The following is a 27,383-nucleotide window of genomic DNA, read 5'->3' as shown; positions in this document are numbered from 1 at the left end:
AAGTGCATGTATTCCGGTACCTCTGTAAACTGTGACTGGCGCAGCAACTCATCTACTTTTTTGTGCTGGTTTAATTTCCCTAAAAATTTTTGCTGCCATGGATCACGCTTAGGTTTGATCTAGAAGAAAAATGCATAAATACAATGGCCAATGCATATAAATTCATATAGGCTATTGATTTCTAAGAATCCATATTGCTGACTTGATTTGATTCACAGTAAAAGTATCCTATGCTATGAATTAAAGAACAACTCTACCAGGGAGATATCATGTAGATATATAGCATTTGGGGGAAGATTTATCAAAACTGGTGCAAAAGAAAACTGGCCTAGTTGCCCATAGCATCCAATCAGATCCATTCCAGAGATCCTGGAGCTCTTAAAAAATTATGTACCTTCAATAGTGGCAGACCATGAAACTGCTAAGGGACCCAGGAGAAAGGGGGGCCAATGCTGAACTCCTCCTTTTCCTGGCAAGAAAACAAGGTACTTTTGTGCAGCCACCACTAGAGAGAGCTCAATGTAAAGCGATTACAGTATTTCAGCTTCCAGTCCAGTAAATGGTAACTGTAAAAATTCCTATGCCCCAATCCCCCCTTAGTGGTGGGTGCAGGAAGCCAGACTTATAGAAGAGTTGTGTCGAAACTCTATGGGCCGTAGGGACTTTATATTCTCACAGGGTCATGTGACACGCATGGGTTTGAAGCAGCCGTGGGATGTAGCAGGAGGGTAATATCTACATCCCATGCACTGTGGTAATAAAGATTAGTAATATAATACATAAATAATAATAACTAACACTATTGGTGGTGTTTAGGGTGAGGCATATGGTGACTTTGAAACTGAGGCTTTGAATGTTACGTAACCTTGTGATGTCACAGGCACATGGAATTTAGACACTACCGTTATCAATGTATTTTGGCCAGTCTGGTGTAAATATATTGGAGAAATATGGTGATCAGAATGAGCATCATATTTATGAAGCACCTGTTCCACTTTTACCGACATAGAGGTAGGATAAAGTGGGCGAGATGGAGGGTGACTTTATTTTTTTATGTTTTTTAATTGAAATTTCTTCCACTTCTTGCGCTTTGCATTGCCTGGGATCGGTTGTCGCACGCATATTAAATTTTGGTTTTGTGTACACCCTCTGACCATATGATCAACTTTGCTTCAAAAAAAATTATACTGAGGTCGATTGACTCACCATACAAATTAAGAGAATGAGACTGAGGGAGAGATTTATCAAGACTGCGACAATTTATTAAAGAGTCGCAGTTAAAAAGTTGCACATGCAACTTTTTAACGCCACTTTTCAGGTGTAATGGGAATGATAAATCTCCCCCTGCGTGTCTAGATGGCAGCCACTGTGATGGACACAGAGGTGTATGTACACAGATCAGTTATACAAAATTAGCATTTGCGCAAAATGCTCATAACTTGCCCCACGTAATAAGAGCCTAAAGATGACAAAACTCTAATATCTGTACTGTAAATGTAATGAGCCCTGCACCTATGAATGGACCATGAAGGACAATGAACGTTCTGAGTTTGAATTATACAAAGAACAGACTTTCATTTCTAAAGACTGAATATTTAAAGGGAACCTGTCAGCGGCAAAAGCCATCCCACACCACCAGCAGTACCTTCAAGTAGCCTGCAGTGAGTTTCTAATGATGATTTTCTTACTGCATTCTGATGAGGCGAAAGCATGAAAAACGTTCTTTTATCCTCCGTCGGCGCTATTTTCCAGTCAGGCTTTAAGTCAAGGGGGCAGCGGCCTTCTTGCTTCAAGTCAAGGTAACTGAGCCCCCTCCCCTGCCCCTTCTCCTGTGACTGACAGCCGGCTGTTCGGCAATGCCAGCCGGCTGTTGGGCATAAGCGCTGTCAGTCACAGCGAAGGGGCAGGGGAGGGGACGCGGTTACCTTGACTTGAAGCAAGGAGGCCGCTGCCCCCTTGACTTAAAGCCTGGCTGGAAAATAGCGTGGACGGAGGATAAAAGAGCGTTTTTCATACTTCTGCCTCATCTGAATGCAGTAAAAAAATCATCATTAGAAACTCACTGCAGGCTACTTGAAGGTACTGCTGGTGGTGTGGGATGGCTTTTGCCACTGACAGGTTCCCTTTAAAGTACTTAAAAAGATTTATTTTTTATGGTTACTTTTTTTACCTTTACAAATTGAAGCCAGTTAGATATTTTCTTAAAAGCCATATGTGGACCTCTAAATCCCCATCCATCACTTGTTTCCGTTCCAGAATTATACATTGGAAATGTTTTCATGGTCTCTTGCTTGCCAAAAGTACTTCGGAACTTAGAAGACACCTGCAAAAGGAAATAAAGTAGCTGATAAATGTGAGATTTCAATGATTTTCTGCCATCTACCTTTACAGGTTACTGGCTTGTCTTACTTTTCATCAACAACTAAGACCAATATTCAGTGATATTCAGATGTTATACTGTATTCAGGGCTGTATTTACAACAAGGCACGTGAGGGCATATACCTAGGGTGTCTGGAAGGGGGCAGCACTTCACAGAGAAAACAAATGATTTATGTTGATTCTTTCACCACTATAACATGGTCCTTTCAGATTGCATTGCATTTTCTGGTGACAGGTCCTCTTTAACAAAAGTAAGTGATAAGGAGACATAAGAGAAGTCAGATGAGGAGAAAGATGAAGCGTCCACAGAGTTGGGGTTCGTTCAGATAAGTGATGTTAAACTAGTTTATGCTCCGGCCTGTGAATGTGGACATATTTTTATACAGACAGCTCACAGACTTACATCCTGCATCCTGTCTCTTTTTCTTGTAGAACCACTCACTTGACTGAATGAATCTTGAGGGGAAATTAAGATGGTACATGCTATGATGTTTCTAATCATAGCATGCACCATCCATTGATGGAGATGCCTTCAGATTTGTACATTAGGTTTATAGTTTACTGGCAGCGGCATAAGGTTATATTTAGATTACATTTTTAACTACACAGTCAAATTTGTATTAAAAAGCTGTTTTACCGAGTTTGCTTTGTGATGTGGTTATTTGCCATACATTTTTCCAGGTTCAAAATCTAATATAAATGTTTTTCACTTGTATAAACTGCATGGCCAATAACCACATCACAAAACCACAGAAATCACGGTAAAACCAAATACGCTTTTAACAGCGTTTTTTTTACTTTATTATTGTTATGTAACTACAGTTATACCTCAAGTCAGTAGGCAGCTGTAGGTGAACTAATGGTGTGTGAGCACTAAACGTGTGCTACTTTCCCTTACTGTAATATACACGTACTTTGAAATATAATTTTAATTATTTATGGTGGCTTTTTAGCTATACAGCTCTCACAGAGACAACATTTTTTACAGGCAAACAAAGTGCAGTGGAAAACCTACCATGGAGGCAGACCACACAACTGCTATGTGGCCCATGTTGAGATTGAGCTCAGTTTCAACCTCCTTCTTCTGTTCCTGACATAAAGCCATTTTACAGCAGCTACCACTAGAGGGAGCTAAGTGCAGAGAGATTTTACAGCTTCTACTGAGTTCACTGCTAACTGTATAGCTTCCAGTCCACTGAACTACCCCTAGTTGTGGCTGTAGGAAGACAGTTTTACAGTATAATGTGTGAGAGGAAGCAGGAGATTTAGAACAGTATGGGGAAGAGTTATCAATGTGTTTATTTTTCTTGTCTGATGTAAATGAATTGAGAAACATGGTGTTCAGAATGAGTATCATATTTATGTATAACCTGTTCCACTTTTTAAATAGAAAATTCCTCCACTTAAATAAAAAAGAACAAAGCACGTAGCATGTAAATTAGTCAGAAATCTCACTTTAAAGAGCACAATCATTTTGCAGTGTGGGCCTCATGAGGTCTGTGTATGCCCTTGCATACATGGTACCTTTGTATTCATAAGGTAACTACACATCATGTTACAGGTACACAATACATCTTGTTAATCCAAGTTTAACACAGTTTGAGATCAATTATCAGACAGCACATAACAGACTATTGAATAATGCAAAATAGTGTGCTGCATGGTAATTATCTTACATGCAGCAATAACTGATCACCAGATTATCACCCACCAGCGTTAGCAGCTCCATCTCACTGGCTGTATTCTTAAGCTTCTCTGTATCATATTCTATCTTATAAATCGATAATAACTGACGAAGAATTGGTTTTATCTGCTCTGTTTCTGTCTGGTGTTCAGGTAATTCTTCATCTTCCCGTGGATATAAAACTAAAAACAGCATAACATACATATCATCATGTTTCTGAATGGGATCTATCCAAAACATATTGATTTGTTGATTATTAGAAGCAAAGATGCAGAAAATGGAAATATTAGATATTTTAAGATTAGCCATATTCTTCTATTATGTTAAAGGGGTTGTCCACCTTTTATTAAGTGATGGCCTACTCCTCACACTGATTAATCGCTCTCCATAAGGAGATATAGTATCCCCGGAATCTTAACCTAGGCCTCTCAACCTGTTTAGACAGTACTCTCTGCTCTGCACTGATTAGGGGCAATAACCCTGAAAAATTGCTGTCAGCAGATGAGGTGCTGGCTTGGTTATTACCCAAGCCATGTCTCAAGGCCTGTTTAAGGTTAACCATCAACTTACACTATAGGCTAGCTACCTTACATCTGGTGGCATTAGAGGCAAAGCTTGCTAACAGCTAAATAATGAACTGTGAAGCCCATTCAAATTCAGAGGATACATCATAATGCCTCTTCCCAGAATTCCAGAGGAGCATTGCCTGGACTATAAGACTCCTTGCGCTGATTAGGCGCTCTCCATAAAGAAATATAGTATCCCCCAGGCCTACAAAGTTGACAGAGTTGTCTGTCTATGACGCTGGAGCTATTGGTGAACAGCTAACTGGCGAGGGTGCGCAGGGAGTTGGAAACCTGATGATCAGCTGGTGATGGCCTATTCTGAGTATAGACCATCGCTCAATAAAAGGTGGCTGGTTTTAGACGCTGGTCTTAATAAAGAGCTATGGGCGGTGGAAGAGGTCGAAGTTATGAAGAGGCGCAGGCCTTCGACACATCTAGTCCCAGTTCTAAATGTAAGACAGCTTCTGAGCTGTCTTACATTTAGACCTTTTTTATGTCTAAACCAGGAGTAGAAAATGATGAATGAGACGGACCTGCTGACCCGTCCCCACCCACGCCACGCCCACATTTTTAGACCTGGTGTGAGCAGGGAAAAGTCACAGATAGTAGTGCAACTAACAGTTGCGTCGCCATCTGCCCCTGAAATGCACCTACGTATTTTAGATTAGTAAATGACCCCCATAATCTTTAATATATATGTGTGTGTATATATATATATATATATATATATATATTATTCACTACGATTACTAGAGTATATATATTCTCTAACATTACTGGGCTGAGAATTACACAGTATAAGGTGACCTATCAAGTGACCAAGTTACAGAAGATTTGTGAAGTGTAACTTTATACCATTATTTTCCACACGCTATCGTATTACAGCATATAAATTAATATAAGTAAGTTGTAAACTCTGCCTAAAACCAATTACAAACAGGGCACCACTGCCATTTATACAAATTGAATTTGAAATGTTGGTGAACTGTTGGATGCTTTTATTATAATTTACAGAATCTATTTCAGAGGAGTTATTATTCATTCCAAAGAGTAAAGTGTGTGGTATCCACTACAATAATCTAGATTTCATCCAAATGAATCAAAGCCCAGTAATGTAAACCACTAATGTCTCCAATGCTTATTAAAAAGCACTGAAAGACTTGATGACAGGGTAGATCATATACAGTATATACTGTATATATAGGAATATAATGTGTCTGTGATATTGCATGTTTTTCTTCCATAAAGGACATAGGGGAACATTTATGACGACCTTTGCGCCGCAATCTGCAACAGATATCTGTTTGTAACTGACCGCCATAGTTCTTACCAGCCTCTTCAAAATGGCTTTGAAAGCTTGTAAAAGTGGATTCAACATCAGTGGACTGGTGATTTTCACTGTCTTTTAATTGTGATTCAATAACTTCCACAGCATGATCAGAAATAGGCAAATACTGCAAGATCTATAAAAAAAAAAGAGGAAAAGAATAGACACTGTATGAGAAGGGTGATGTACTCAATTCCCCAAAAATAACTTTTTAAAAAAAATATATATATATATGACTTTCCTTATTTTTTTTTATATAGTCCAAGTTCTGGCTACAAAAAAATACATAAAAAGCAACAGTATGCACAGGACCCAATAGGGATTATGATGTATCCTCTGAATTTGAATGGGCTTCACAGTTCATTATTTTATATTAGTCTTCACCAGTTCTATAATAATTGAGATCTGTCACTAAAGTTGAGTGGTTGATGGAAGTTTATATCAGTCATCGGTTTCCTAGTCGATCCAAGAACGGATTCAATCCTGTCTCCTGGCCGGCCCGGACCTGTATTACAGTTGCCTATTTGCAGCCAGTGCAGCCCAATACATCACAAATATGTTTTTGATGATACAGACCTTTATATAGTTGTATATCGGCCTCACTGAATGCAGGTGACAAATTAACCACTGCATATAGATGATAAGATCCTCCAGAGTAATTAAATTAATAGAATTCTTCTGTCCAGTCAGTAAGCGTTCTCTCGCTATTGAAAGTCTCTGGGCTCTCTGCACAGAATCAGCATATTCTTGCATGATGTATCCAACTTGCTCCTGTGGGTTCAAAGACAAATTAACATCTTATGCCTGTACAGCCTAAGAAACCAAATAATTACTTGTTTCTGTCACAGGCAGCGTATTATGCACTACCCAAGAGCAGGTGGTATCTGAAAATGGTTTGTAATGTAATATATTGTTATGTATTATTATGTTATGTAATGCACCCAGCATAACTATGTATGGATGCCACAGCCAGGGTTAACATCCTGGCTAAGCTCTTGTAGGAGGTTAGGTGTGGACTGGACTAAACCATTTTTCCTTTACACCAGTTTGATAAATGTACCCCATAATTCGCAATGTGTGCAGGTGCTGAAAAAACGCTGCAAAATACAGTACCAGCAAATCTTAGACCAATTGTTTGTGTGATTTTTGGTGTGGATTTCACCCTTTTCAATGAAAGGGTGATATCTGTGGCAAAATCGCATAAAATCCGCAATAAAAAAGTAACATGTTGATTTCTATGTGAATTTGGTGCCGAAATGCACAGAAATCTGCACAGAATCTTTGCAAGTCTACCCGCAAGAGTGTACAGGTAGCCTAAGGGTGCTGTCACAGACAGGTTTTTGTGGCAGTTGTTAATACAGTTTTGTTTTAGACAAAGCCAGACATATGACCCTTTCCTGTTTTTGTTTTTTTGGCTTTGGATAAAAAAAATATATATAAAAACGGCATCAAACACCGCCACAAAAACCTGTGTGAGACATCACAGTAAAGAATATAATAGGGAATTCCTTGAAAAACATCAAGGTCACCTGCGCACTATGCTGGTGATAACACATAAGATCAGCACAAATTTACATGTGGAAAATCTGGAATTTTATTGGAAATAGGTGAAATCCGCAGCTAAAACCGCACTGTCAGGTTTTGGAAGCCAAACAAGGCATGGATTCAAAAAAGATAAGTACCTGTCCTTTATACTTCCTCTCCTTTTTTGATCCACTCCTGATTTTGGCTTCCAAAACTGCATCAGAAGACCTGACGGTGTGGTTGTACCCGAAGGCCACCTGCACACTTTGCGGAATATGTGCATTTTTTATGCATGGATTTCCATGCAGAACAAACGCAGTGTAGTACTGTACCAGCAAATTGTATGAGAATGGACAATACACTTTGCAGATTTTTTTCAGTGTGGAAATCGACCTGCAGTGCGGATTTCCAGATCTGCGGCATGTCATTTATGTTTTAGCTGTGGATTTCACCCTTTTCCAATGAAGAGTGAGATCTGCGGCAAAACCGCATCTAATTGGCATCAAAATACGCAATTAGAAATTGCGGATTCTGGTGAAGATATGTTGTAGAATGCATATAAATCCGCATGAAAATGATCTTATGGGCGTTCACCCGCACTCGTGTGCAGGCAGCCTAAATGTTTCAAGGGTGTGTACTCCATCACAAGCATTTTTTCTTCCAATACATCTAAAATAAATAAAAAATAAAACAACACATATCTCTATTAGAAATTACAAGTGCTCTCAGTAGAATAGAGAAGCCACTTTTAGCAATCTGCATACTGTCAAATGTATGCTTATCAGCATGGCATGACTACCAGACGTCAAAGTAGGTTAGGCAACATCATAAATATCAAACGAATGTTGTGGATGTATTTGTCACCTACCTTGTACTGAGGATAACACTGCTCCATGACACTAACATGACGACAGAACCTCTTCCACCTCAGCATGTGCAAGTATTTACTTCGGACTAACTGGTGAATTCTGTCAGTAAAAAACTTTGACAAAGATATGCCAATAAATCACTTCATAATATTTCAAAGAGAATTCATTAGGCATATTCTACATGTTATACACAATATGGTCCTTATAAACAAGAACCAGGTAAATAAGTAAATTAAAAGGGTTTTCCGAGATTTTAATACTGAGGACCTATCCTCAGGATAGGTCACCAGTATCTGATCAGTGGGGGTCCGACACCCAGCTGTTTGAGAAGGCATCGGCGCTCCTGTGAGTGCTGCGGCCTTCTCCATGCTTACCAAGCACAGAGTGGTACATTGTATAGCGCTCAGCCCCATTCACCTCTATGGGGTTGATCTACGCCTAGGCCAGGGATAGCCAACCTGCGGGGCTCCAGCTGTTGCAAAACTACAACTCCCAGCATGCCTAGACAGCCTACAGCTATCAGCCGACAGCAGGGCATGGTGGGAATTGTAGTTTTACAACAGCTAGAGAGCCACAGGTTGGCCAGCCCTGGCCTAGGCCATGTGACTGATGAACACGTCGTCACCGACCTAGGCAGAGAGAAGGCTGCGATGATACTAAGAGCGCTGTTGCCTTCTTAAACAGCTGATTAGCAGGAGTCCCGGGTGTCAGACCCCCACCTATCAGATATTGATGACCTATCAAGAGGATAGCAGTAATAAATAGTTTAGAGCAGCACCAATGTACCTTGTATGACTCCCTCAGAATGCAAAAGCATGTCCAAACTACCGATCCTCAATGGTCAACAGATCAGCATAAAAATAGAAGATGACAGCAGCATATCCAAATGAGGGTCCTTTATTCACCGAACATCCATGAAACAATGTACAAAAAAGTGCAACGTTTCAGCTACAGAGTAGCCTTTATCAAGTATAATATCAAGCAACGGTTCCAAACATATATAGTGCAAATAATACCACCCCTAATCAAGGGGGACCAATAAAATTCAATACCATGTTCCTACACCACCCACCAATTTGTTATTATCCAATAGGACATATCACCTACCAATAATTTACCTGTCAAAATTAGTGACATGTGTATTTACCTCGTGGTGATAGGTGGTTGCCAGGACCTTCACTACATGCACCTGATTTCATGTTGGCATTCGTGCCTCGTCCATGCGCCTAACAGCACATCATTACTCCTTAAACAATTGCGGATAACGGACGTCACATTACCATGTGACTATCTCCACCTCACATGACCTATAACCTGATATAGCCTCATATGTCTATATGTATTTTCGGTAGTATTGATTGGTTTTAATAATTGTTTTTTAACTGCATTTATTTGTTTTTTATTTTTTATAGGTGGTGTATGGTGAATGCGGGATTCACATCCTGCATGCGGGTGGAAAGTTGGCGACTAACCTCGGCATAATTGAGTCACAGCCTAAATAGGACCATTATAGATATGGACAACATATGAATTAATATATTATATTAACTGATTAGCGGAAGGTGCCCTGGATGAGTGAGATGAATAGAATGATCTGCTACAGTACACTGTATTGTACCGCATGACAGAGCGGGTCTCCATGGATACGGAGATGCTTTCCTATGTGGGAGGGTTTGATATCATCATGTGATATCAGGTAATAGGTCATGTGAGGTGGAGATAGTCACATGGTAATGTGACGTCCGTTATCCGCAATTGAAAAATGATAACGCGCTGTTATGCGCATGGACGAGGCACGAATGCCGACTTGAAATCAGGTGCATGTAGTGAATGTCCCGGCTACCACCTATCACCACGAGGTAATACACATGTCACTAATTTTGATAGGTAAATTATTAGTGGGTGATATGTCCTATTGGATAATAACAAATTGGTGGGTGGTGTAGGAACATGGTATTGAATTTTATTGGTCCCCCTTGATTAGGGGTGGTATCATTTGCACTATATATGTTTGGAACCGCCGATGCTTGATATTATGCTTGATAAAGCTACTACGTAGCCGAAACGTTGCACTTTTTTGTACATTGTTTCATGCATGTTTGGTTAATAAAGGACCCTCATTTGGATATGCTGCTGTCATCTTCTATTTTTACGCTATCCAGAGGATAGATTATCAGTTATAAAGTCTCGGAAAACCCCTTTAATTAAATAATTATTTATATATTTATTGAAAATAAAAATAAAAATCACAAAGATCAGCATATTAAAATGTTCTAGTGGTTGGCAAAGTAAAGTACATGTTATGATCAGTTGTCAATTTACGGTGCGTGGTTGCTGCATGGTTCTGCAAAAGATCATTTTCAGATTTTTACAAAAAATATTCAACAAAGACTGCAGCATAACCGCTGCTAAAGCAAATAAAAAAAAGTGAATACAGCCTAAATGACAAACAAATGACTTCAATTAATCCTTTAATACTCCAGTAACTACTGATGCCAATTATAGTAATAAAACAAACCATGGTAATTTAAAATCAATTAACTTTAATTAACCGTATTAAATGGTCAGCATTCCATTACACTGCTAAATTGGTAAAGCAGATGGCACTCCGTCGGCATTATTCAACATGAAATTTATTCCATAAAAGTCAATTCAATTGGTTCATACGTTTATGCAGAGATATAGAAGACATGGTGCTCAGGAATTTCCAATAAGGTATATTTTATTCTTTTTATGCTGTACAACACAGTACTAGGCCCTGTGATGTGAAGGCCCTGGGATTTGGTAGCTGCTTAATCTTTTAAAAAGATAAAAATAGACAAATTGCCAGGACCAGATGGCATACACCCCCGTATCCTAAGATAATTAAGTAATGTCATACCCAGACCCTTATTTCTGATATTTAAGGACTCTAGACTGACAGGGAGTGTTCCACAGGATTGGCACATTGCAAATTTGGTGCCAATATTCAAAAAGGGTCCAAAAACAGAGCCCGGAAACTATAGACCGGTAAGTTTATCATCCGTCATGGGTAAACTGTTTGAAGGTTTTCTATGAGATGCTATCTTGGTTGTACCTCAATGAAAATAAGCAAATAACTGCATATCATCATGGCTTCATGAGGGATCTGTCATGTCAAACTAATTTAATCAGTTTCTATGAGGAGGTAAGTTCTAGACTTGACAGCGGTGAATCAATGGATGTCGTATATCTGGACTTCTCCAAAGCATTTGACACTGTACCGCATAAAAGGTTAGTATATAAAATGAGAATGCTTGGACTGGGAGAAAATGTCTATATGTGGGTGAGTAACTGGCTCAGTAATATAAAACAGAGGGTGGTTATTAATGGTACACACTGAGATTGGGTCACTGTCACTAGTGGAGTACCTTAGGGGTCAGTACTGGGCCCTACCCCCTTTATATATTTATTAATGATCTTGTAGAAGGCTTGCACAGTAAAATATCAATTTTTGCAGATGACACTAAACTGTGTTAAGTAATTGACACGGAAGAGGACAGTATACTGCTACAGATGGATCTGGATAGATTGAAGGCTTGGGCAGAGAAGTGGCAGATGAGGTTTAACACTGACAAATGTAAGGTTATGCACATGGGTAGGAATAATGCAAGTCACCCGTACATTCTAAATGGTAAAACACTGGGTAACACTGACATGGAAAAGGACATAGGAATTTTAGTTAACAGCAAACTAAGCTGTAAAAACCAGTGTCAGGCAGCTGCTGTCAAGGCCAATAAGATAATGAGTTGTATCAAAAGGGGTATAGATGCCCGTGATGAGAACATAGTCCTACTACTTTACAAATCACTAGTCAGACCACACATGGAGTACTGTGTACAGTTCTGGGCTCCTGTGAACAAGGCAGACATAGCAGAGCTGGAGAGGGTTCAGAGGAGGGCAACTAAAGTAATACTTGGAATAAGGGAACTACAGTACCCTGAAAGATTATGAACATTAGGGTTATTCACTTTAGAAAAAAGACGACTGAGGGGAGATCTAATTACTATGTATAAATATATCAGGGGTCAGTACAGAGATCTCTCCCATCATCTATTTATCCCCAGGACTGTGACTGTGACGAGGGGACATCCTCTGCGTCTGGAGGAAAGAAGGTTTGCACACAAACATAGAAGAGGATTCTTTACGGTAAGAGCAGTGAGACTATGGAACTCTCTGCCTGAGGAGGAGGTGATGGTGAGTACAATAAAGGAATTCAAGAGGGGCCTGGATGTATTTCTGGATTGTAATAATATTACAGGCTATAGTTACTAGAGATGGGTCGTTGATCCAGGGAGTTATATGATTGCCTGAATAGAATCGGGAACAAATTGTTTTCCTCTTAAGTGAGGAAAATTGGCTTCTACCTCACAGTTTTTTTTTTTGCCTTCCTCTGGATCAACTTGCAGGATAACAGGCCGAACTTGATGGACAAATGTCTTTTTTCGGCCTTATATACTTTGTTACTATGTTACATACATGTGGCTAATTCAGATACTCTATATGAAATTTGTCACCATATTGTCACTGCTTACACTTAGCACCCTTGCCCTGCCTTCATCTATTTTACATTTGGCCACTGTACTCTTCAGGCGGCCATCTACGTTACCAGGGTGGGCAAGCTTGCTAGGTGTGACCATATTTATTTTCATTTGTATTTGCATGTAGCAGACATATGTTCATACGTTATTTTGGGCAATCTTACCGCTTTCCCAAATTTATGTGGCTTCATACCCGGGGCTGTGACCCTCCTTTCCTTGTTACTTGGGTATATGTGAGGGCGGCTGTTCATGATCCCGCCACATGGGTCGTCCCACCCTCCTTTACCTTGGTGCCTTATGTTATCTATTTATATTATTTGATTGTGTCAATAAATTACATATATTTTATATGTGCTTTCTCATTCTTATGGGGTTATTAGTTTAATTTGTTGGTTGGTACTCTATATGAAATTTTGCCTGCAAGAGTCTTTGAACATTAAAACCGCAGACTGCATTAAAATATATAGGACTGCCTGAGATTGTTTCATGTCTAAGGGTCTAATTTACACATCCATGTCCATGATGACTTCTGTGACAAAAATGGTTCATCCATGAAGATGATTTTCAGAGCATCTCCTGCCAATGGTCTTTTAAAAACCATAGACCAAACAAGGGTGCCATCTGTGTTGTGTGTCTTTGATGGACCCATAGACTATAATGTGTGTGAGGGATTCTTGGAAAACCACTGATGGCCATGGAGATCATGTGTAAAAGAGGCCTAAGGGTGAAAGACTAGATAATTGATAATAAGAAATAAAATATGTTATCAGTGATAGCAGAACACATTTTCACCTGATGTAGCAGCAGAGGCAGATTATCCACAGTGTATTCTCTTCTCAGACAGGTCTCCAGCTCTCGCTGCATGACGTCAGCCTGAATAGTAATTGGTACTGCTCCCGCCACCTTCAGGATAAGGAAACGGCATTATAACTTTGAGGCAAACATTTTTTAAATACTGCATAATGTAGATAGACAGAAGTATATAAATTACTATAAGGAAACAATCTCTCATAAGGATCAGCACATGAACAGCATACCAAGAGTTCCTTCTGCTGTACTGGAAAAGTCTATTAGTGGACAGTCACAACATGGTATGTTTTAGGCAGACAAATCAGCAGCAGAAAAATATGGCATGTGTGAATCTCCCCTTACGGTCACCATCCTCACCAATGACCTATTAACAGCACCTCAAAGACCACATAAATGGTGCAGGCACACCTCAGGATCAACTGCTTGGAAGTGACTGAATGAATCAGATTTTCATGACAGAACTTTTGCAACAAAAGCGCTAATGAAGTAGAGAAATAACAGTACTAATACTAAAAGACTTTCTGGGACTAAGAAACACAGACAGTCTGTACGTGTTTTTAAAGGGGTTGTCTGCTTTAGTTATATTGCTGACCTATGCTATATATGATAACCAGTTGGAGACATCCCAGTTGGCCACTTCATAAAGTTGGATGAAAGAATGGAAAGAGTATATAAATGTGGAATAATGACCTAAAATATGGAATATAGTAAATATAAAGAACAACCCTTATATGAGAGGGTGTCCCTAACCGTTTGACTAAACATTACTAGTCAAATATAAAGAGACAAGTGGTTTAAAGACCAGATAATAAATCTCATTATCCAATCTATTACCTGAATAATCTGTATGGCAGATCTAAAGCTGCTCATTACAATTGTAGCACACATTGTATTTTTTATGTATCGCTTGCATTTTTTTATGTAGAGTAACTTAAAGAGGACCTTTCATGTTGTACCCCGCAAGGAAAGGTATTTATCTAAACAAAAAAAAAAAAACATGAAAGGTCCTCTTTAAGTTACTCTACATAAAAAAATGCAAGCTGATGCTGCCACCCTGAATGTTTTTTTCAAATATCACTCCTACGCCCCGCTGTGTCCCCTGTATTTTTCCCGCGCAGTATGTTAATACTGAGCATCGGTACAGGGAGGAGGAGACGCCAGGGTTTCTCATTGGGCGCCTCCTTCTCCCTGGCTGTGCCGCGATCCAATCACAGCGGAGAGTGTCACAGCCAGGGAGAAAAAAAAAAAGCTCACCTTCTCCCTGACTGTGACGCTCTCCGCTGTGATTGGACAGCGCTACAGCCAGGGAGAAGGAGACGCCCATTGAGAAACCCTGGTGTCTCCTCCTCCCTGTACAGATGTTCAGTATTAACATACAAAAAAACATGTTAAGGCACTCTACATAAAAAATGCAAGCGATAGGTGACATATATTAATAAAAAGGATACAATGTGTGCTACAATTGTAATGGGCAGCTTTACCCCCGCAGGGAAAGGTATTTATCTAAACTAAAAAAAGAATGAAAGGTCCTCTTTAAATTAAGGGATGTTATAACTGACTAATGGGCGGAGGTTCCCCTCTGACTATGGGCCGTTAGGCTCTGTCCTAATGCCCACATTATGGTTAAAAAAAAATCAGACAGGCTCATTACTAGTCAAAGCAATCTATCATTAGGTTGCCATACAAAAGAAATTGTAACATACATCAGAGTTTAGGTTCTATTATATATGAGCAATATTATAGTCTGTTTACCGCTATTCAGTTTGGGTGCTTGCCTTACCTGAAGGCCTCTTTTCAAGATCATTTCTCTCTCATTCCTGTAGTACAAAATGTCCTTTGAGATTGGCACAGAGCTAAAATATGAAACAATAATTTTAAATATGAGTACCTGTAGTTTTGTCATAGTGACATATCAAAGGTTATGATTAGTGGGTCTGATTGCTGAGACCCCCACTGATCGCTAAAACGAGAAAACAGAAGACAGAGCTGTCTTTACTGGCCACTGAAGACGGGCTCAGTAGAAAGTCTATGAGAACATCTCCAGTCCATCTACAGCAGCGAGAAGAAACCGTGCTCTGTATGAGCGCTTCTATCTCCTTGTTTTAGCGATTGGTGGGGGTCTCAGCACTGATTGTCTATGTCACTATGACATATAAAAAAAATTTAAGTGCAGTTAATTTGCTTCGGGCTAATAGACAAGTGGAAGATGAACATATATAAACTAGAAAATCATACATTACATGCGCTTTTAACTGGAGAATTTATAATACTGTTTCCAATACTTTGATATCAAGATTATTAATCCTACCTGTAGGCTCGAGAGGGGGTGCCATGGAGTACTCCATTCTCTTCTATTTCTGTCTTCAGTTTTGATAACTGAGAAGCTAACTCCTTCTCCAAAAACTGGATTTTATCACTTGAAGAGATTTTATATACTTCACCCATTATCTAAGAAGAGGAGCAAATAGTTTAATAGACCTCTACATAGATTAGTGATTACATGAAGATCCAACATGGGAGTTCATGAAGGAGAAAAGTCATGCCTATACAAGTAAAAAGACTCCTGAATACACCCAGCAGTCACCACAATTTAAAGGGTATCGGTCAGCAGTTTTGACCATGCTAAACTGCTGACAGCACTAGCTTGGTACAGTACAAACCCTTCTTTTTGTGGATTTCTTATTATCAGGAGTAGTCAGATTCTGTTCCTTGAAAGCTTCACAGCTCCTTCCCTCTGCTCTGTGTGAAAGCTGTAGTGGTCTCCTGGTGGATGCTACAGCTGATGGAAGGGTCTTTGAATCAGCTCAATGCAGAGTATACCCTAGCATTTTATTTTATTTTTCATTTTAGTGGGGAACTGGTCTCACGTGTCACAGATACTGCATTTAAAGCTTTTAGGGCAAATATTAAACTGGCTTTCCGGGAGAAGAATACTGATAACCTATCTTCAGTACATATCATCAACATCTGATTGGTAGGAGTCTCGGTAACCCTGTCTATCAGCACTCCATTGAGCGCCTCTTTCTAGGCCAGTGATGTCACGTTCATGGGTCACATGTGCAGCTCCGTCTTATTCAAGTGACTGGGCCTGGGCTGCTATACAATGACAGAGGAGGCCACATCTTTTACTGGAGTGCTGCCTCTTCAAACAGATGATCGATGGCAGGGCCGGGTGTCGGACCCCCACCAATCCGATTTTTGATAACCTATTCTGAGGATATGTCATCAATATTCTATTCCTGGAAAACCACCCTTAATATTTTGGGACGTTCTAAAAAATTATCGATAAAATCACTGGCGTAAAATGGAAATCTAATGTAACATGAATGTCCTATACAGTATATGATATTCTGATTGTATTCTGGAAAACGTTTTTCCCCTTAAACCAATGGGATGTGGTGATATCACACACTGGGGTCATCAATGAAGTCAGTCAGTGCTGTACATCTCTGAAGTAACATGCATGTGTCTACCCAATTACTGCCAGCAAGCATTTAACACAGTAGTGAAAAGATCCTCTTTCACATCCAGAAGTTTATTCTCAGTGATACTTACCAGAGCAGTTTCACTGACCGGGTTCTTAGATTCCCCTTTGTATAAACTTCTTGCAGACGTCTTTGAGATCCCCACGCAGTGCACAGAGGAGTTAGCATTAAGCTTGCAGTCTCCATGGCAGCCCAGACACACACACACACAGCACAGCCCAGGAAGCAGCCAAAGATCAATAGATACAAACTTTCCCTCTGTGCAGTGCAGCTACAGCCAGCAGAGGGCGCATGTGAGCCCTCTACATTGAATCAATTGTAGAATACACACCCCAAAGGGGGTTTATTAAATCAAAGTAATATTTTGCACAATGTTTTATGCAGAAAGGAAGTTGATTATTTTTTTTATGTTATTATTGTCCATGTAATCCCATTAGTGTGGGCAATAGGTGCGAAGTAGGTTTAAAATACATGATAATCTATCAATCCTCACGTCATTACGTACGCTGTAATTTGGAATGGTGTTGCTATTTCCCACCATCACATGTGTAATTGCAGATTCACTTTTGACCATAAGTACATTTGAACAGGTGGCTGAAATGGGATCTCACTATAGAAATTGCCAATGTACCATAAGACATACACCTATCACATGCACATATTTAAACCTCCTGCCTAAAATTGACTAAGTCCCCTCTGTGCCTCCAAAACAGCCCTGACCTGTTGAGGCATGGACTCCACAAAACCTCTGGAATATATAAGCAGCGCTGACTGCAGCTCCCATTGAAGTAAATGCAGTAACCAGCTACACATTGGAAGGAGCAGTATACTTTCAGCACCAGAGCCACTCTTGACAGTTGACTGAGAAAGGAGGATTCTGGGAGTCAGTCCCCCACTGTCATATATTGATGGCCTTTCCTGAGGTTAGGCCATCAATAGTAAAATCCTGGAATACCCCTTTAAGTCCAGTAAGTTGCAAGGTGCCTCCATGGATCGGACTAGTTTTTCCTGCACATCTCAGAGATGCTTGATTTGATCATTGAGATCTCAAGGAATTTGGAAGCTAAGTTAACAAGGTAAGCACTTTGTCATGTTCCTTATACCATTCCTGAGTAATTTCTGCAGTGTAGCAGGACCCACTATCCTTCAGAAAGAGGCCATTGCCATCAGTGTTGTCACAATGTTTAGTTAGGTGGTACATGTCATGTCCTTATTAATATTAGGACACAGGGCAAAGAATTAACTTCGCAGTCTCCATCATTTTGCTTTCTTCATATAGTGCATCCTGGTGCCATCCCATGTACCTGGCCATCCACATGATGTAAAAGAAAAGGCCATTCATTAAACCAGGCCACCTTTAAGATTCATAGACCTGAAGCTCATATGTCCATTAAAAGCATTTACAACAGTGGACAGGGGTCAGTCAGCAAGGGCACTCTTACTGGTCTAAAACTTTGCAGGCCCAAACACAGCAAGTTGCAAATGCACGTATGTTCTGACACCTATCGTAGACAGTAGTGTTGAGCAAATCGAAGTAAAACGACTTCGATCAGAATTTCAGTAAAAAATTCGAATTGCAACGAATCCAAATTTCCTCACGCTTCATGGTAACAAATCATTTTTTCCCTAAAATGGGGGCTACATGTGTTACAAAGTGAAAGTAAGAAGCCCGGGAATGCAATATGACCCATAATGCTGTGCAGCCAGCCAACCCCTGTGATGTCACAGCCCTATAAAAGCCTCATCCCGAGCGGACGTCGACATTTCACTGTGAACTGAGCATAGGGAGAGATGTAGCAAGCGCTAGTGACAGTCTTTTAGCAAGTTTTTAATGACAGAATATTGGATAGGGACAATGCAGGGACAGTGTAGGGAGATCATAGGGAGAATTGGGGTGATACGCCTTTGTCATTCAACTGTTTGTGTCGTTTCCACATTGATTAATAGATAGGCAAATCTATTAGGCCTTGATTCACAAATTGGAGTGATACGCCTCTCTCATTCGACTGTTTGTGGCGTGTCCACATTGATATTTAACCTCTTCTGTTAGCCAGTTACTGTGATTTAGTGTTACAGAGCTATCTTGTTTAATACCCTGTGCGCAGTGCAAATAAATTTATTTGTGGCACAGCAGAGTTGCCCACGAGTTGATTGTCATTTTTTGTTGGAAAAATTATTCTTTTATTGAAAACAGTCTTGTAGTGAAAAAATTTGTCTTTTAGCGAATACATTAGTCTGCTCCACTATTACAATTCCTGATCCCTATGACAAATGACGTTGCGCGAGTAACCCGCACCTGTTGGCAAAGGTTAGACACACGGTGATCCCTTCAGTGCAGCCCCAAAAATGTAAGGGCATCACAGAAGAGTTAGGACCCTTTCACACGAGTGAGTCCCACGCATCAGACTCGCAGTGTGTGTCAGGGAAAGCACTCGTTCTGAATGCCAGAGCACTGCCAGGGTCACATAGCATTATATTGATTTATGATGCTATCTAACCCTTAGAGGTCTGGAATGTATTGGATAACACTGACATAATGCTGTCAGTCTTATCCAATACATTCCAGAACTGTAAGGGTTACATAGCATCATATATCAATATAATGCTATGCAACCCCGGCAGTGCTCTGGAGTTCAGAACGGGTGCTTTCCCTGACACACACTGCGAGTCCGAAGCGTGGGACTCACTCGTGTGAAAGGGGCCTTAGTGTTGAACGCTAATTGGCCCTCCAGGAAACTAGACGTGGAATGCCTGAGGTCAAATAAGTCCTTGTATTATGGTTAAAACCAGATGGGTCGAACTTGCTGGATGGATCAAACCTGGCAGCTGGATTATTACCATATGGGAGAAGTGTCGTTGGTTATCAGAATGAATCACATAAATCACTCCACCAACTGAACCCAAATTCATCGTAGCTAATACATTCTTTTAGCAAGAAAATGTGTCTGTGTCATTATTGCAATCGTTTATGGTCAGAACTACGATGGTATTACCAGACAAATCGCTCCACCAACTGGACCCAAATTTATAATTCCTAGCTACCATGTTCTGTTATAGAAAATGTTATTCTGCGTCACTCTGACAGCCATGACACATTTTAAACAGATTCTACATCACTGTGCAGTGCAACAAAATTTTAGCCCATGTGGATTCCTTCATATATGAACTTATTGGTATTTTGTTTTCAATATGTATTTGGGTTAAAGGGCTTCTGTCACCCCACTAAACTCATTTTTTTTTTTTGTGTACTTATAATCCCTATCCTGCGATATATCTATACATTATGTTATTAATCATTTTCGTTCAGTAGATATGTAAAAAAACGTACTTTTATAATATGCTAATTACCTGTCTACCAGCAAGTAGGGCTTCTACTTGCTGGTAGCAGCCGCAAAAAACCGCCCCCTCCTCCTGTTGATTGACAGGGCTAGCCTCGATCTCCTCCTCCGGCTGGCCCTGTCAGCATTTCAAAAATCGTGCGACTGTGTTGATTCGGCGCAGGCGCTCTGATATAAGGAAGCTCGCCTCCTCAGCACTCCCTCAGTGCGCCTGCGCCGATGACGTCTTCTCTTTTGGTGACGTCATCGGCGCAGGCGCACTGAGGGAGTGCTGAGGAGGCGAGCCTTCTTATCTCAGAGCGCATGCGCCGAATCAACACAGGCGCGCGATTTTTGAAATGCTGACAGGGCCAGTCAGAGGAGGAGATCGTGGCTGGCCCTGTCAATCAACAGGAGGAGGGGGCGGTTTTTTGCGGCTGCTACCAGCAAGTAGACGCCCTACTTGCTGGTAGACAGGTAATTAGCATATTATAAAAGTATGTTTTTTTACATATCTACTGAACGAAAATGATTAGAGTTTAGTGGGGTGACAGAAGCCCTTTAAAACCAGATGGGCCAAACTTGCTGAATGGATCAAACATGGCTGCTGGATTATTGCCATACCAGTGTTGGTATTGGTAGTGGTTATTGGAATGAAGCACACAAATCACTCTACCAACTGAACCCAAATTCATTGTAGATAATACGTTCTTTTAGTCAGTGTTTTGCATCAGTATTTGATCAGAATTTGTAAGCCAAAAGCAGGAGTGGGTCCAATACACAGAACAGATGCAAATAATTATATTACATTTTATCTCTGTTTTGGACCCACTCCTGTTTTTGGCTTACAATTACTGATCAAATATTGATGGAAAACATTGACAAAATACTGACCGTCTGAAAGAGGCTTTATGGATGCTCAAAATACAGGATTGTTTCTATTTTTTGTTTTATGTTTATCTGACAGATCAGAAGACTGGAAACTAGACAGTGATGTTAACACAGCCTTACTGCTACTGCTGCTGCCCCCCTCCCCACTTTGTCATGGGGCCACTTTTGTCACAGTTACTGCCACTGCTACTGCTGTCGCCACCATGTCGTAGGGCCACTATTGTCACAGTTACTGCCACTACTGCCGCCACCTTCCCCACTCTGTCATCAGGCCACTACACGGTTAAGTCTACGACAATAAAGTAAACCTGATGCTTTTATTGACCTGTAATACTGACGCACAGTAATTCCACAGCTAACAGAAGGGATTAGCTATGAATATTGGTGCCCTGCACAGTTATGTTGATACATTACAACTGCCTGTAATACTGATGGCACAGTACTTACAGAATGGATTAACTATGAATGTGGATGCACTAGAATGTAATGCGCACGGCAATAATCTCTCCCTGCAGTTTAAGTTTCAAGCCTTCACAGCATCATTGGGCCACCAAATGGTATGCATATAAATAGGTAGAGTGGCCTGGGTATACCATATTTATCGCAATTCATGACTAATTAATTTGAAAAATATAGAATTTTTGGCGAATCGAATCTTTGAAAACTCATCTCTAATAGTCACTATGAAGTATTTCAGTTATTTGTGCTACAGTAGACCATCTGTGGGAGAAAACCAGATGACTTATTCACCACCGGCATCAGTAAGCCTTGGAAGTCCATGACACTGTTGCCAGTTCACCCCTTGCTGTTCCTTGTACTCCCTTTAGGATGACAAGATCTGACTGGCAGGGGTGCAAAGAGTTGGACCTCCACTGACCCAATATGGATGGACCACTCAAAGGAGTGGTCATCAATATTGTAAACCTGGAAAACCCTTTTAAAAAATTAATTCAATATTCATGATGGGACTTTATGTACCTTTAAATTTTATTAAAAGAGATCCCAATAAGTTTCCATCAAGAAAGAATTTCCCATAAGGCTTGTACCTATGGGCAGCTCTGCTTCAAGACTACAAAAAGAAGTGGTCTATAACTGCTCCTGGTGGGAAAGAGCACACAGAAGCGTGGCCTGAGCATGCTGCCATGAGGACGCACATTGCAGAGCTCCTGGACCCTGGGCCCTTTTATCTCACCCTTGGCCATATCCACCCAGCTCTGGTCGTCGGGGCACCTGTTTTCTGGCCCCAGAACCATATATTGTGCGTTACTTCAGCCAAACTCTGGCCACAGCGCGCCAGATTCCAAGATGGCGCCGACTGGAAAGCGATCAGCCACAACAGCAGCGCAGCAGCTCCTCAACTCCAGAGCAGATGATCCCTCGGCTCCCAGCATCAGTTTCACCGACACCGGTGCCCCTCTCCTGCATGCCTCAAGGAGAATCATTGATGGAGGACACTGCCGCCTCGCTAGGGCTGGTGAGTGACACCCCACCTGCGCACCTCAGACCCTCCTGTGCCCAAAACTTCCATGCTGTCGACCTCCATGAATAACGCTGGAGACATGCCCTCACAGCCTAAGGATAGGTCGCTCCCCTACTGCAAGGGACTTTGTTCCAGACACCAGCCGCAGGCCCCATTCTGTGTCTGACACCATTTTAGACCCCCTGTCTACCCCAGAAATCTTTCACACCTCTACTTGCTCTGATGTCTATGAGTCCTCATCCTCTGCCTCCTTCTCGGGCAGCAGACGATCCAAGCGCCCAAAATTAAAGGATATCTGGACCCTCCTTAGTAACCTGCCTACTAAACACGACATGGAAGCCATTATTTTACTGGTTGAATCCAAGGAAGATCAGGCCATTGTGGCTGTCAAGACAGACCTGAGCAAAATTTCTACTCAGTTATCTACCCAGGTGCAGGTCACTTCTGCATTAGAATCTCGCCTTGCCACAGTTGAAGAAAATATGGCGACACAGAGAGCTTTGAACAGACACATACTTCTACAAGTAGACGACCAAGAAAATAGAGGTCGACGCAACAATATCAAACTACGTGGGATACCAGAAGAGGTGCCTGCTTCTGACCTATGTAAAGCTGTAACCTGTACCTTCTCTCCAAATCACTAGATGCAGTGATTGAATTGGACAGAGTACATAGAGTGTTGTGTTCCAGACGCCAGGAGAACCCGGCTCCTAGAGATGTCTTATGCAGGGTTCACTTTTTCAGGGAAAAATAGGAGATTTTACAACGGGCATGGAGACAGGGTCCTACAATGGTTGTAGGGGCTCAAATCCAACTCCTACCAGATGTCTCGAGGCGAACCTTGATAATGAGACGCACCCTCAAACCTATCCTACAATTGATCACTGAAGCTGGAGCCACTTATTGATGGGGACACCCTTTTCATCTAATTATCTGCAAAAATGGACTCTCTGCTTTATATTCTCCAGACCAATCAGAGGATCTGGCTCGGTTCTTGGAAATTACCACTCTCTCTCTCCCAAACTGGCTGGATGTCCCTATTCTCATGCCTCAGGCGGCTGTCCCTCCCATGCGCCCCATTGACAGGTCTCCACGCAGACTCTCTCCAGGAATACAGTCCTCTGACCAGGAGTTACACATGGAGATTGCACCGGCAACCGTGGACTGTGGCTGATTATTTTCGTTTTAAATCAAGATGTCCCCTCTAGAAAAGATCCCAGTTAAACTGGGAATTTCATCACTCACAAACAGAGTGGGGAATTATCTGTCTCCCCTCTCGTCTTAATGGAATTTATCCTCATAGGTCCTGACCTCCCCCAGGGGTCTCATACTGTTACGTTATATCTGGCCCAGGAAAGGGATAGCTAACTCTATAACTCTATTTGCTCTTCCACTCAGTGGTGTACACACAATCCATGGGGCCCCGGTGCGAAACTGATCCATGGGGCCCCCACCCTGTGAACCCCCCCAACCCGCCGCCGCCCCCCTTCCCCACTACCTCCCCTACCATTCACCCAACATGCCTCCCAACAGTACCGCTTTGTGCGGGACAGGCCGATTTTGGATGAAAATCCTGCTGTCCTGCCAAGCTCTACCTCTGCGTGATTTGCCAGGGGCAAGAGTTGGGAGGTATGTACATTATATGTCATTATAAGCACGCAGAATGGTATAAGTTATACATCTTCTTGTATGTAGTGATATGGACCAGGCTGGTATAACCTGGGTATCTCCTGTATATAATTATATATGTACAGCTGGTATAAGTTATACATCTTGTATATAGTGATATGGACCATGCTGGTATAACCTGGGTATCTCCTGTAAATAATTATATATGTACAGCTGGTATAAGTTATACATCTTCTTGTATATAGGGATATGGAGCATGCTGGTATAACCTAGGTATCTCCTTATATGATTATATATGTACAGCTGGTATAAGTTATACATCTTAATATACCAGAAGATGTATAACTTATACCAGGCCAGCTCACATATAATAATATACAAAACATACCAAGGCCAGAGAGTAACTATTATCTGGGCTGGCTCAGGCTGAAAGCTGCTGGATCGACCTGCTGAAAGTCAGTGGCAACTGGCAAGGCTGAATGCTGGAGGCTGGCTGGGCTCAGTGTGGGCTCTGGTTGGCTGAATGAGTGCTGCTCCTGGGCCTGGCTCAGGCTGTCAGAAATGTCTGGCAGGGGGAGAGAGAACGAGGCGAGGTGGGGTGAGTGACTGTAGTAAGGAGTCAGACTACTGGGCAAGTGGGCTGTTGCAGACTAGCAGTGACTCCCGCGCTCCTCTGTTCCCAACTTCCTGTCGGACCTGCAGCGCTGATAACTTTGTGACATCACGTAAGCGCGCAGTGTGATCCGGACATGCTGCCAGGCCCTGCCCCCTGCCATTGGTACTTAAAGTGACCATGCCTGAGCCGGACCCACAGTCCCATCATCCATAACAACAAAAAAGGGGGACTTCTGGTCGGCCATCCTGGCCTTGCGCCGGACCAGGAGTCTAAAAACCGGACGTCTGGCCACCCTAAGAGCAGCAGTGGCAGAGAGACTGAGGCCAGCAGCAGCCATTTCAGTCAGATTAGAGCCAAAGCTGCAGAGTGGCTGTAATCTGACTAAAATGGCTGCTGCTGGCCTCAGTGAGTCTCTCTGCCACTGCAGAGAGACCTCATATCAGCCAACTCAGTCCACATCAGACCTCAGATCAGCCCACTCAGCCCCCCATCAGACCCCCAATCAGCCCCCATCAGACTTCAGATCAGCCCACTCAGCCCCCCAATCAGCCCGCTCAGCCCCCATCAGACCTCAGATCAGCCCAAAGACCCCCATCAGACCCCCACTCATCAGACCTCAGATCAGCCCAAAGACCCCCACTCAGCCCCATCAGACCTTAGATCAGCCCAAAGACCCCCACTCAGCCCCAATCAGACCTCAGATCAGCCCAAAGACCCCCATCAGACCCCCACTCATCCCCCATCAGACCTCAGATCAGCCCAAAGACCCCCCAGTTAGCCCCCATCAAACCTCAGATCAGCCCAAAGACCCCCAGTCAGCCCAAAGACCCCTAGTCAGCCCCATCAGACCTCAGATCAGCCCAAAGACCCCCATCAGACCCCCACTCAGCCCCCATAAGACCTCAGATCAGCTCAAAGACCCCCATCACCATCAGATCCCCACTCAGCCCCCATCAGAACTCAGATCAGCCCAAAGACCCCCAGTCAGCCCCCATCAGACCTCAGATCAGCCCAAAGACCCCCATCAGCCGCCCACTCAGCCCCCACCGGCTCAGATCAATTAGCGGAAGCCCACAGAGTGATCCCCTTCCCCAGGCCCCAACATACTTACCTGTTCTGCGCCGCGGCGACTCTTCCTCCGGCAGAAGTCGCGCTCCTCTGTCTTCCCATCCGCACTACGTCCTGACGCTGTACGCGCTCAGGACAGTGAAGCGCCGGCCGGGGAGGGTAAGTATATTAAAGGGGCGGGCCACGCGGAAACGAGGAGCACTGGGCCCCAGGTACAGCACTACTGCAGGGCAGACCCAGGGGTCCATAGGCGGCCGGGCCCCCTGGAGTGCCGGGCCCGGTCGCAACTGCGACCCCTATATGTACGCCAGTGCTTCCACTCCCCACATAGTAACACGACTCTTGGTCGGCTCGTCTGTGGGCTCGCCGAGATTTGCTAAGTTGTGTTTATTCCACAAGTTTTGGTTACTGTTATTTTACCCGCTCTGGATTAGCTGGATCGGGTATTTGGCTTACAAAGCTACCCTATGGTGTTCTTCTTCTAAGTTTACTTTTGTGTGTCATCTTCCCCGTTCTCTCTTTTTTTTTTTTCTTTACCCCCTTTCCCTCTTTTTTTTTTTTAGAAGCATGTCTGTCATCAACTTGCATCTATCAACACCAATGGGCTGAACACACCAGAGAAAAGGTCCTCCATTCTCCGGCTTCTTTGGAGTAAGAAGGTACAAATTGCATTCGTACAGGAAACACCCTTCCGAGCGTTACCCCTTTTCAGATCACCCAGGTACCCAGACTCCTACCATAGTTGCTACTCAGTATCGCAGTCAAGGGGAGTATGCATACTAATCTCTAGAACCACTCCCTGGGTATTGGTAGATACCCAGACAGATGACAATGGTAGATATCTATTCGTAAAGGGCCATCTAGCCAATGTATACCTTCCCAATACCAATAAATACAAGGCTCTAGCAGGAATCCTATCAAGACTAGGCCGGTTTTGCAGAGGGGGTTCTCTTGGTCAGGGGAGACTTAAACGTTGCTATGGACCCTTTGGACGATATTTCTAGAGGGGCCTCGCACCTGGCCTACTCTTATCTCCATCATGTCAAACATCTCTTACACTCCCACCAGTTGGTAGATGTATGGAGGGTGGTCAACCCGTATGTTCGAGGCTATACTCATTATTCTACTGCAAGAGAAGTATACTCTAGGTTAGACTATTTCTTGATATGGAATTCAGC

The 27,383-nt window shown here is 42.2% G+C and overlaps 1 protein-coding gene across 1 annotated transcript in view; it reads right to left on the bottom strand.

The window, feature by feature from the left end:
- The window catches only part of LOC120999199, a 46,858-nt gene extending 29,477 nt beyond the window's left edge, over positions 1–17,381 (bottom strand). Inside the window, exons 1-10 of the mRNA XM_040430073.1 lie at positions 17,275–17,381; positions 16,028–16,167; positions 15,500–15,572; positions 13,702–13,812; positions 8,350–8,463; positions 6,534–6,728; positions 5,961–6,093; positions 4,092–4,246; positions 2,171–2,323; positions 21–119 (exon numbers count right to left, since the gene is read on the bottom strand). Coding sequence (XP_040286007.1) covers positions 21–119; positions 2,171–2,323; positions 4,092–4,246; positions 5,961–6,093; positions 6,534–6,728; positions 8,350–8,463; positions 13,702–13,812; positions 15,500–15,572; positions 16,028–16,164 — 1,170 coding nt within the window. The 5' untranslated portion in view covers positions 16,165–16,167; positions 17,275–17,381. The remainder of the gene's footprint in view (positions 1–20; positions 120–2,170; positions 2,324–4,091; positions 4,247–5,960; positions 6,094–6,533; positions 6,729–8,349; positions 8,464–13,701; positions 13,813–15,499; positions 15,573–16,027; positions 16,168–17,274) is intronic.
- Between the last annotated feature and the right edge of the window lie 10,002 nt (positions 17,382–27,383).

This window comes from Bufo bufo, chromosome 4 (genome assembly GCF_905171765.1).
Source record: "Bufo bufo chromosome 4, aBufBuf1.1, whole genome shotgun sequence".
NCBI classification, from domain to species: domain Eukaryota; kingdom Metazoa; phylum Chordata; class Amphibia; order Anura; family Bufonidae; genus Bufo; species Bufo bufo.
The sequence above is the reverse complement of the archived record's forward strand: the minus strand, read 5'-3'. Positions and strand labels throughout refer to the sequence as shown.